Source organism: Triticum aestivum, chromosome 2D (genome assembly GCF_018294505.1).
Source record: "Triticum aestivum cultivar Chinese Spring chromosome 2D, IWGSC CS RefSeq v2.1, whole genome shotgun sequence".
Classification (NCBI taxonomy): Eukaryota; Viridiplantae; Streptophyta; class Magnoliopsida; order Poales; family Poaceae; genus Triticum; species Triticum aestivum.
Genome location: NC_057799.1, coordinates 593292654 through 593304481, shown reverse-complemented (window position 1 = coordinate 593304481; position 11828 = coordinate 593292654). Strand labels below are relative to the sequence as shown.

Sequence of the window (11828 nt, the reverse complement as noted above, 5' to 3'; positions counted from 1 at the left end):
GGAAGAAGGAATATGCGATGTGAATAAGGGACGGGTGCGCGTTGTTGCTGGCCGCATGATCACGATCGATGTGGATAAGGGAGAGGCTTGCGTGCGACCGGCGCAATCTTTCGCAGGTCGGTCGTACGCAAACATTTGCCAAAACGGTAGGCATTTTAATCACGATTTTTTTATCATGCCATGTTACATGTTCTCCTTCTTCAACAAAGTAGACATGATCCTCTTCTCTCAAAGAAAAAGAATGCTATGGTTTTTTTAGCACGTGGTCCCACAAGAAAGAAATCTAGGACTATCAGAAAATTCCGGAACCATCGCTGCATCGGACAGGGATCAGGTGACATGCACCTTTGCATGTCACCGTGTGACTTGCGACCCAAATTCAAATTTAAACATTACGAAAAAATCTGAAAAAAATCATGCATGTTCACAACACATATTAAGATAATCCCTAAAAAATTCAGATCAAAATTCAAAACATACATCAAGAAGCAAAAAAGAGAAACTCAGATGTGAATAGTATACAGAGAACCATTCGCAACTATTCATGACAGATTTCTCTTTTTTGCTTCTTGATGTATGTTTCGAATTTTGATCTGAATTTTTTAGGAATTATCTTAATATGTGCTGTGACCATGCATGATTTTTTTCAGATTTTTTCGCAATGTTTAAATTTGAATTTGGGTCGCAAGTCACACGGTGACATGCAAAGGTGCATGTCACCAGATCCCTGTCCCGCTGCATCACACCACCTGACCAACAAAATTAGTACTAGTACCCAGTTCTACCATCGCGTTGCTCGTCGGCTTAACCCGACACGGGCACCCCACAACCCCCAACGGCCCACAAGCCAGCCTCGCACGCCCCACCGAAAAGGAAACCCACAAAGTCGAGCCGCGCCCTCAACCAAAAACACAAATGCCCTGCCAGAAACCACGACCAAACCCAATGACCAGTGGCCCCGACAACCGAACGGCCCCACAGGCCAGCCTCACAACACAAGCAACCGCGCACAAAAACCTCCACGATCTTCTCTAACCGGCCGCCGCACTGGCCGAGCGGAGCCCCACTGCGCTGCGGCTGCGGCGGGATAAATATCCCGCCGCAGAAAAGTGTTTCAATCGAAGTTGGTGGTATCGTTTTTCGATTTCAAAAACCGCCCCCCTCCTCCGCTTGCCCCCTGCCTGCCCTTTTCCGCCTGCTCCCCGCCGCATCTAGGGTTTCCGGCCCCCCGAAATCGCCCCGCGCCCCCCGCCGCCGGCGAGAATGTCGGCCAGCGCCGCGCCCGAGAAGGCCGCCGGGTCCGGCGGGGAGCTGCTCTACTGCGGCGCCACCAACTTCGACGCCATCAACCGCAAGCTGGCCGGCGGGATGCAGGGCAACCTCGTCTCCCCGACGCGGCTGCGCTCGCTCATGGGCGTCGACATCGTATCCGTCGCCTCCGGCTGCAGTGAGGCCCTTCGCCCCTTCGCCCCTCCCTCCCTCCCCGCGTTCTGTGACGATTCCGTAGTTTGTTTGTTTCTGGGGGGGGGGGGGGGGGGGGGGGTGGATGGGGACTGGCGCGCGTCCAAATGTTTCGAATGTAATCGGGTGATTAGAGCTGCGCGGGCGTGAAGTGAGGGAATTAGTGACCGCGAAAAAAGAAGGAGTGAAACGAGGGAAGTAGAATCAGTCTAGTTCTACTGGTTTCACGTTCGTGGGTGCTCTAGAGGAGCTTAGTCTGGACGCTGCCCTTATGTCAGTTGCTAGCTCCCGCAATTTTTTTTAAATCAGTTGCTAGCAACTCGATGCTGCAGGTTTGTGCCACAAGGCCTCCCTGTACCGTGATGTATGTATATGACATTTTCAGCAAGGAGTCCACTACAGCATGACCGACTGAGAGACTTGCGCGCTGCCGCAGGCTTTTCGGTGTGAGCTATTGCATCATTAGGTAACGGCAGCGTGCGATAACATCACCCAAGATCAAACAGCGTGGAACCGCATGGTCCTTACCGCGCAGGAAGCTGTTTTTTTCTGAACGTTCGCTCCAGATATTTGTCGTTTCCGCAAACCTTAATGGCATTTGTGATCTTACGACATTGCCTGAATTGCATGTTGCAGCGAAATAACTCACCTACCTGAATTTGCTAGGTTGTCTCTGTCTGCATAACCTCCATATTTATTCCCATTCTCTTCTCTCAACCCTGCTATCTGCCACGCGTCATTCCCTGATTCCACAGCCTGGCAAGCTCTTCGTTGACAGCCGTGCAGACCTTGTAGTGCTTATTACATTCCTAATCCTGAGACCGTGACACCTCTGCCTTTTATTAACCTCACAATTCCATCCATAAGTGCCACAGGGAGGTGCGTAACCTAGGTAACTGCAGAAGGGTACAAAATAATTTCCCTCAACACTAACACTGCTTTCTATGCAAGCTTTTCTTGGTTGTCGCTAGCAATCTTGTCAGGCAAAGCAAGGCTTTTGTCGTGATAGCAAACAGCCACTCTTGTCTAGCAAGGCCAGGACTAGGAGGATGCTAGCCTGAGAACCAAATGAACCCAGGAATGAGTAAGCGAGGGAGAGAGGCAGAGATTGTTCTCTTGAATTGTTACAGGGTTTCTTCTCTTAACATGACATGTTTGTCTTCTGTCATCCTTAGTTTCAACTGATATCTTATTGTCAGCTTTACATACTTGGGGACCCTACATACCTTGGCACTTTGTTGATGATTTCTTTTATTTTGCCAGCCGCTTGCCATTGTGTTGCTTTGGGTGCTGATGGGCGTTGCTATACATGGGGTCGCAATGAGGTATAAATATAGCTTCATAGTTGATTTTGTTTGATGTGATACTCAGCACTATTACTTTCTAGCAGAAGGGGCAGTTGGGACATGGGGATACTCTTCAACGTAACCTACCGACTGTTGTTTCTGAACTATCAAAGTAAGATAACTGTCTGCAATACCTATTTCCTTACCTCCATATGATTTTTTTTAATAGCTGTGTACTGCATATTTTATTGCTAAAATTCACGAACTGAGCAGTTCTAGTCTAGTTGCAATGGTTATAGGTGGTAAAGGTTGCCTCAGTGTGTGTTTAAATGCTAATGAGCAGTTTTTCATTGTGCAGATATAAAATAATTAAAGCAAGTGTTGGAAAAAATCATACAGTGGTTGTAACTGATGACGGGAAGTCCTTCGCATTTGGCCACAACAAATTTGGACAGTTGGGGACAGGTTCCCTAAAGAATGGTTGGTACTTCTTTCATTTCTTTGTGGTTGATATGGCATCAGTATTGTAAATTGTTGTGTGAAGAAATAATCTTTACTTGGGCAATTATGGCTGTGTCTGCTTAGAGAATGCTTGATATTTGTTTTCTTGAAATTTTTCAACATGCTATCTCTTGTCGAGCCGTTAATGATCTAATTTAGTTGTCGAGCCGTTACACCTTTTGGTTCTTACACTACTGTTTCTTGTCCCTGTTGTTCTAAAATTGCTGCAGAAATTGAGGCATCACCAGTGCCCTGTCTTGTGACGGAAGTGACTGGTGTTGCTTGTGGTGGTGATTTTACTGTCTGGCTGTCGTCAGTCGAGGGCTCTACTATACTGTATGTCCTACTGAAATTTGTGAAACTTAAACATCTTGATCTCCTTCCAATTGATATTTTTTTGGTTGTAGTTAGCGAGTGATGTTTGTCAGTTTTATGAGCCGTGTTTCATTCTTCTGTGCTTTTTCAGTTCAGCAGGCCTTCCTCAGTATGGCCAACTTGGTCATGGAACCGACAATGAGGTTTATTGCTACCCCGTAACACAAACCTGTCAATTTTATTATTATCATCATCGCCATCATCAAATAGTTCTGTTTTGATTCATGCTATTGCAGTACAATACCAAAGATTCGTCAGTAAAGCTATCATATGATCCTCAGCCCCGTCCTAGGGCAATAGCTGCATTATCTGAGAAAACTATTGTCAAAGTTGCATGCGGAACAAACCATACAGGTACTTTCTAGCTCTTTATTTTCAATATTTCTTTTGAATCGTCTGGATTAACACTAATCCCCGCACTTTTTTTTACTTCTATTGCAGTTGCAGTTGATTCGAGTGGCTTTGTCTACACGTATGTTCTTTATCCATCATTTGTTTGACACAGTTAAAATACACTAGTTATGACCTATACTGTAATGCCTAACATATGTTGTTCCAAGTTCCTTTCTTTATTACATACAATTTGTTAAAGTCCTGTTTTCTCTTTTCTTATGCAAATAGTTGTGTTTTACTCTTTTCTTTTTTATTTTGCCAGATGGGGGTATGGCGGATATGGAAGGTAACATATTCTTGCCATGCATTTGCTATAATCTTGATATATCCAACAATATTCATCTGACCACTTGCTTATTACATAGGTTGGGCCACAGAGAACAGAAGGACGAGTGGCAACCTCGCCTTGTTGAAATATTTCAAAGGCACAATGTTCTGCCTCCCAATGCTATTCTGTCAGCTGGTTCTGCAAATTGTGCATGCACTGCTGGTATGATGTGGCTTTCTGTGACGCACAGAATATTTTATAATGCGTTTTGGTGTATAAATTATTAGGAGTTCATTATTGGGCTTTATCACAAAAATATATTAGGAAGGAGCAGTTTTGAGCTTGTAGATGGCCAAGTATTCAGTTATGTTTGTGTAGCACATTGGTTATATGTTGTCTGGATGAGGTGATTGTACAATTATAAATTATTGATGCATCTCAGGAAAATGGCTTAGGCCAATGGAGTTTGTAATGGAACCGAGCCTTCTGCACACCGATACTGTTCCTCAAACCTGTCAAATATCATTGTACCAGGAATAGTTTCTGTGATTGCATACATACACTTGGAGGCAGTTATTTGCTTTAGCAGGTTGTTTGTTCCAGTAAGCATTTTCTAGAGCAAGGCTATTCATGAAGTTTTCTGGTCACTTGATGTTTTGAGCATTCAGCCAAATTGTCCTGTTTTGTGGGCGTATGGCTTTATCACTCTGATGGTCAAGTAGTTTTCTGAAGTATGGAAGACATGTACATTTTTGTTTGTCTATAAGTTCTCTGCTTGGGTTTAGGTGCACTATAATGTGACATGCATCAACCTAGTTTCCCATGTGCTTGGGTCTACAGTTTCAAGTAGTTTCTTCTTCTTCTGCCAGTTAGATGAGATTTCATACCATATACCACTATAAAGGGTTTGTGACAAATATTAATTATATACCTTGAATTCTGCCAACCAGATTGGTGTTGATTATGTTGTACTCCCTCCGTTCCAAAATAGATGACCCAGCTTTGTACTAACTTTAGTACAAAGTTAGTACTAGGTTGGGTCATCTATTTTGGAACGGAGGGAGTAACATTTATAACTGAAACATTACCATTAACTGTTGATCATTTTGTTTGATTATTAGGCGGGGGGCAGTTGTACATGTGGGGAAAGATGAAGACTACAGGCGATGACACGATGTATCCGAAGCCACTAATGGATTTGAGGTTCCTTACAAACTGTTAATAATTGCAGAATAATATAGTGATGAACAGTGACACCGTTAGCTATATTTTTCTGTTATTTACTATTGCCACATTTGGCTACCTGTTGAAGTAGCATTATCCTCAACCATATGTTTAATTGATATTTTGTTTACTTCAGTGGTTGGAACATCCGCTGCATGGCTTCTGGTACCATGCACCACGTTGTTGGTGCAGATGATTCTTGCATAAGCTGGGGTAATGCCCAATATGGAGAGCTTGGTTACGGTCCTATGGGACAGAAGTATGTCTATTTAAAATGCTGATATTACATGAAATAGTAGCTATTCAAACTTTCAACTGTTAATCTTCTCTTACAAGTTACTGCTATGCGTAGGTCATCTGCGAATCCTAAGAAGGTTGACAGTCTTGAAGGAATGCATGTTACAGGGTAATTAGTAGTTACACTGAATCACTATGTATATCTATTAGCTCTCTTGTTAGTAGTATAGTCAATACTAAGTTGAGAGCACTTTCTGCAGTGTTGGTTGTGGATTCGGACTGTCTCTGATTATTGTGGACAGAGCAAAAGCTGGTGATAAGCTTGATCAGGTAACTATACATGTGTGTTCATGCATGAACTGTTTAACTGCTTGAAGTTACTTAGACTTTAAAATTTAATGCAATATATCATTTGTATTGCTAAAGCTAATCAATAAAACTGGGTTGGATCAGTGAGCAGCTGTACTTCCGGTACTAGCATGTTATAGCATAGTTTTCATATCTAAAACCTCATTTAGTCTGCATCATCTATCAGATGTTATGTGTAACCTTTGGATTCCAGGCATTTCTTTTAGGCGTGCAGCCCCTTAGTTGAGCTCTGTTCGATAATATACAACACTCTTCAGCAACTAAAATAGCATACTAGTAATAGATCCAGGTGAACAGTCACATGTGTATGCTACATACGATTGAAGTAAAACTAGGAGGTTACAGTGAAACAAATTGTGTCACACACGTCGATCCATTAACATAACACTCCCTCCATTCCTGAAAAGGGGGCATACTTTTTTGTAGGGAAAAAATTATTCCGAAAACATTGGGTTCCCTCCTTTAGTTCCGTGCAATTTTAGTTTCTCTGTGGCTGAACCATTGGGCATCAGCATGCACGCGTGATCAGATAAGGGAAAAAGAAAGGCAGCCCTCCCTGTTGCCAGGTGCTGGGATTAAATGCCACATGTATGATTTCCAAGGAAAAAAAGGCCGCATGCACCACGCCCAGATTTAATACTCCCTTGCATGGAGTGTGCTGGAAGTAAATGTGAGTGGATGCAGCACCTCTAGCAAAAAGTTCAATGGCGATGGTGGCGTTCTAAGTAAGGCTAATTGTGAGGTGTATTAGGGGCAGACCATAAACGACCACATTACTTCTCGTTGGTCTTTGCAAAACAAAAATTACACCCCTTTTATAGGAATTTAGGGAGTACCTCTTATGGTGTCTTCTTATCCTCCATACTTGTTCTTCATGGGGTCTTTGCCCCTTTTGTCTGTTTCTTGTAGTTGTAGTGATTAGAGTAATAATATACATATTTGAGCACGTCAACCTCAGAATATGTATCCTTTCATTACCCAGCTAATATATGTGTACACGTTTTGTTTTTGTCTCAGCTGGATATTTATGATGGTGATGCCTCCACCCCAGGTTTGTATTCATCTTATTTTGCTTTACAATGACATCATTGAACATATGCATTGGTCTGCAAGCTTGAAACATGTAATGGGCAAAAGCTAATCCTGGTTTGTTTTGGTTTGATCTGTTACAAAAGAAAGCTTTATCCTCTCTTTTTTAATATATATTCTCCTTTCATGTCAGACAATTAGCTATCTTTTCAAAAACTTATTCTCGGCTTAGTTCTTATTTTTAATTGAGTAAATGTTATCTTGCAATGCTTTTATACCAAGAACTCGACAATTGTCTGCTGCATTGATGATATTTAACTTAATTTTATTGTTGCCGTTGCACCGCAATGATGTCAACTAGCAGCTCTTGGGATATAGAATTGTATACCTTGATCTTATTAACTGAATAACTTGTCACTTTGCACCTCATTGGGCCAGTGTGTGGCCCTTTTCTAGCAACGTTTGGGTAGTTCATTAGATTGGCCGTGATATGGAGCACAAATGCCATGTTAGTCAGCATAACACTAGAAAACAAAACCACACATGTGGTTGTTGCTTGGTTGGTATGATGTTTGACAACACTAGTAGCCTCTGTTGCACTGAATATGCTGTGTTCTGTTTAGCTTAGAGGTTCTTGATTATGCTGGCCAATACTATGTTAAGACAATGCTTTCATGTCCAACAATATTTGTATTAATGATGTATGTTTGAAGATCAATTTTCACGATGCATAAAACCCAAATGAGCTTGTTTTATGTTGGAATTGTGCTGACTACCAAAATACTGTACCATGCTTACGCGATTACCATCCTGGTGTTTCCTGTATATGCTCATGGATGGTTTCGTACTCTTCTCTGCAGTAGAAGAGACCGTGGAGCCAAAGGTGACCAAGAAGGCGCCTGCTAGCGCCAATTCCAAGTCCAACAAGCGGAAGAAAACCAAGGACCTCTCCGAATCAGAAGAGGAGGACGAGGACGAGGATGATAGCGAAGACGATGAGAATGGTGATGCGAGGGGTGCAAAGGGCAAGCGTGGCCGCAAACCATCGGGCAGGGGCAGAGGCAGGGGAGCCAAGAAGGCTACCCCAGAGCCGAAGTCATCTGGAAGGGGCAGAGGCCGCCCGAAGAAAACTGAGAGCCCGGCTGAAAGCTCGGGACGAGGTGGGAAGAGAGGCCGAGGCAGACCCCGGAAGTCGTAGAGCTCTGGCGAGCCTTTTTGCTGAAATCAGGTCAAGCGGATATCTAACACCTGATGTGATGTGATCCAGCCCAGCCATTCGAGAGTTCTCTCTGACTGCCTGCTATTCGAGAGATTTTTTCCGTGTAGTGGTAATCTTGTGATTGTGAGCCTGTAATATTAACATGCGCAACCGTATTATTCATTGGTGACTCTGAGTGAAATTTTCTGCTCAATCGTACGGAATCCGCTCTCCCAAGCAGTTGTTGGCTTAGTTTTTTCCGATGCTGCTGAGTATATGGAACATCCCACCATAACTTTTGTCTGAGAAGAAACATCCCGTCAGAATGATTTGAGCCAACCTAATGGAATCCTGTGGTGGTCCTGACAGAAGCAATCTGGGCTGGAATGGGCCTATGGAGAGGACACAGCAGGCTTGTTGCCCAGCACAAGCTTTATTCATTCACCCAGTACATCGAAACAGCGACCAGTTTGGTATCCGTTCCCTCCTCGTACTGCTACTGTAGGAGCATAGTCCGCAGGCCAGTGTACGTACATGTTCTTCAAATCCACCTTGTCATATACTTACACGTTCACAAGAGTTGTCTTTGAATGTACTCATGGTGTAAGGTGCCAGTACGCATCCAATGGTACAAGAATAGTTTACTGGTACCTCTCGCGATTTGGAAAAGAAAAGAAAAGAAAAGAAAATTGAATTGCCCCTGATAAATAGAGTTGATGAAATCGATCAGGCAGTCGGGAGCATACGATCGGGTGGTACCAGCAGCAGTAACATGCGGTGTCCCTTCCCCGGGCTTATCCATGTGGCATTGGATGCTCCCTGCGAGGACGACGACAATAAACACGACGGCACTTGCATATAATCTATCTACTCAAACGGACGGCCATCCACCATAAACATATACGGGCGTCCTCGGCGACGTTTCACTGTCCATGTGCGCGCCGACCTCCCACTGCAGCAGCGACGTGGAGTAGCTTGGTGGTAGCAGCGGCATGTGGGCGCGTATCAGGGTACGTACCAGAGGACACCATTGACCATGAGAGAGGCTGCTGCCATGGTAGATTCCGAGCTAAATTGTCTGCTCGGGCCATGAAGCCACGGGCGTGCGTGGGCTGGACTTGCGAGGAGGATTCTTCGGTGGTCATTGGTTTTGGAGCCTTATTACTAGTAGTACCATCTTCAGCTGATGCAGAAACCTCAAGATGCTTCTTGCTGCCTGCTGCTAAGTGCTAACAAAATCATAGGTAGTACATAAGTCACATGACACGCTGACTTGGGCAGTAAAATTGTCCGATCGGTCCTCCGGGGAACTCAAAAGATTCTGAGCCTTCTACGCATTGACCCGGCTGATTCCCCCCAAGTCACCGCCTTTTTCTTTTTTGTGAAATACAGTGGAGACACGGTCACAAACACTATACACTCACCCTTATGAACACACACAAGCCATTGACCTTCGCAGTTGTCGCATACGGGCACTTACATGGCAAGTTATGATCAAAGCGCCAGCCTGAAATCCTGGACACTGCTAAAGAACAGAAAAATGTCAGCCTGAAAAGTGGAAACCATGGCAATATGTCTAAAGCAACTCGCCCAACACAAGAGAATCACTTCTTCTTTTCCAACACATCATAGTAATAATTAATTTCGGTTATCTTGTCTTCATCGCCGTCGCTTGTTCATGTACTCTAGGCTACAGTCTGTCGCCTCGACCGGTAGACAAGGCACCCAATGGTCATGTCAAAGACAGAGTGCAGTGTGCCCAACCTCCATCCGTTGCTTGCCGCATTGTGGCTAAGGCATCTTTACCTGCTTGAGTACCTTGTAGCTAGAGTGTGGTTTATCAGGCTGGAAATGTGTTGCCAAAACGACATGCAACTGACTGAGATGTGATACATGCATCACACCAAATTTTTACTACTGACAGATGCAACCGAGAGCAAAGTCCAAAGCAACAGCGGGCGTAAAACTGCATGCCAAAACAATGGAGCACAGCTGGAAAGTAGGAAGAAACTGAAATATAAGGATATTTAGAGGGAGGTTAAGTGGTAAACAGAATAAGAGAGTTTCTGAGAGTTCTACGGATTGACCCGGCTGATCCCCCCTAAGCCACCGTTTTTTTTTTGTGTGTGAAATATAGTAGAGGACACAAATGTTTATAAACAAGTATATACAGTTATACATTCACCCTTAGAGCATTTCCAACAGCCGCGCTATATAAGCGCCATGTTGAAAAATTAGTCCTTTTTGCGCGCGCTACCGCTCCAGGCGCTCCAGCGGAGGCGTAAAAACCGCGCGCGCGGCATATCTAGTTCAATGCGCGGGTCGAAACGCCATCGCGCGCCGCTTATTTGCTGCGCCCGCTCCCGCGCGCTGGACTCTCGAGCACTCGCTCGCAACTCCACCTACCCCATCCAGCCGCTGGCGCCGCCGCCGCCCGCGCCACCCCATTTCTTTCGGCGACCGTTCCGGCGCTTCCCCGGCCTATCCCCCCGCCGCCGCGGCTTCCTCCATCTCCCTCTAGTCACCGCCGCCTGTCGCACGCGGCAGTCCTCCGACGAACAGCGGCCGGCCGCCCACCGCCGCTCGTCGCCCGCAAGGTGTTCGACAAAACGCCCGCAAGGTATGTATTGCTTCAACTTCACATTTTTTACATGAATTTGGTGCATGTTGTTTGTAGTTTTTATAGCCTAGTTTAAATTGAACATTGTAGATGAGTTCGTCGTATGATTCTTCCGAAGAAGAATTTGATATGGAAGAGGAGGAGGATCTTGCAATGATCCTAGCTATGCACATCAATAAAAAACCGAAGCACGGTGGTTCGGTTATGGGTCGGCAGAAAATTTGGAGGGATAGGATCGATGCCCACAACAGATTGATGAGGCACTATTTTGTGGAGAATCCCACATACCCCGAGTCGTACTTTCGTCGCCGGTTTAGGATGAGCACCGAGTTGTTCAGGCGCATTGCAGAGAAACTAGCGAGCCATGACCGGTTTTTTCAGCAAAGAAGGAATGCCGCCGGAGAGTTCGGGCATAGCACCTTTCAGAAGGTGATAGCCGCTTTGCATATGTTGGCATACGGTATCCCCGCTGATCTAGTTGATGATCACTTGGCCATGGGTGAGAGTCAAGCCATCATGTGTGTCAAGCGCTTCGCAGTCGGAACCGTGCAAGTGTTTGGCCAGGAGTATTTGAGATCTCCCAATGCTGAAGACGCCGCAAGGCTACTGGAGATGAACAAAGCTCGTGGCTTCCCAGGTATGCTTGGCTCAATAGATTGCATGCATTGGAGTTGGAAGAATTGTCCTAAGACATGGCATGGGCAATTCCACGGCCAAAAAAAGGGTTTCACTATAATCCTTGAAGCGGTGGCTGATCAAGAGACTTGGATTTGGCATGCTTTTTTTGGAATGCCTGGATCTTTGAATGACATCAACGTTGTCAACCGGTCACCACTGATGAATAAGATTGCAAATGGTGAACTGCCA

The 11828-nt window shown here is 44.9% G+C and overlaps 1 protein-coding gene across 1 annotated transcript; it reads left to right on the top strand.

Annotated features, from left to right (window-relative positions):
- Nucleotides 1–1119: 1119 nt before the first annotated feature.
- LOC123054795 (protein RCC2) lies at nt 1120–8560 on the top strand. The gene is made up of 16 exons (XM_044478641.1): nt 1120–1447; nt 2725–2786; nt 2852–2919; nt 3106–3227; nt 3479–3584; nt 3715–3766; nt 3860–3977; nt 4065–4095; nt 4279–4302; nt 4382–4506; nt 5406–5487; nt 5645–5767; nt 5861–5914; nt 6006–6075; nt 7132–7165; nt 8004–8560. The coding sequence occupies exons 1-16, from the start codon at nt 1264–1266 to the stop codon at nt 8339–8341; spliced, it is 1593 nt and encodes a 530-aa protein (XP_044334576.1). The 5' UTR covers nt 1120–1263; the 3' UTR covers nt 8342–8560.
- The last annotated feature ends 3268 nt before the right edge of the window (nt 8561–11828 follow it).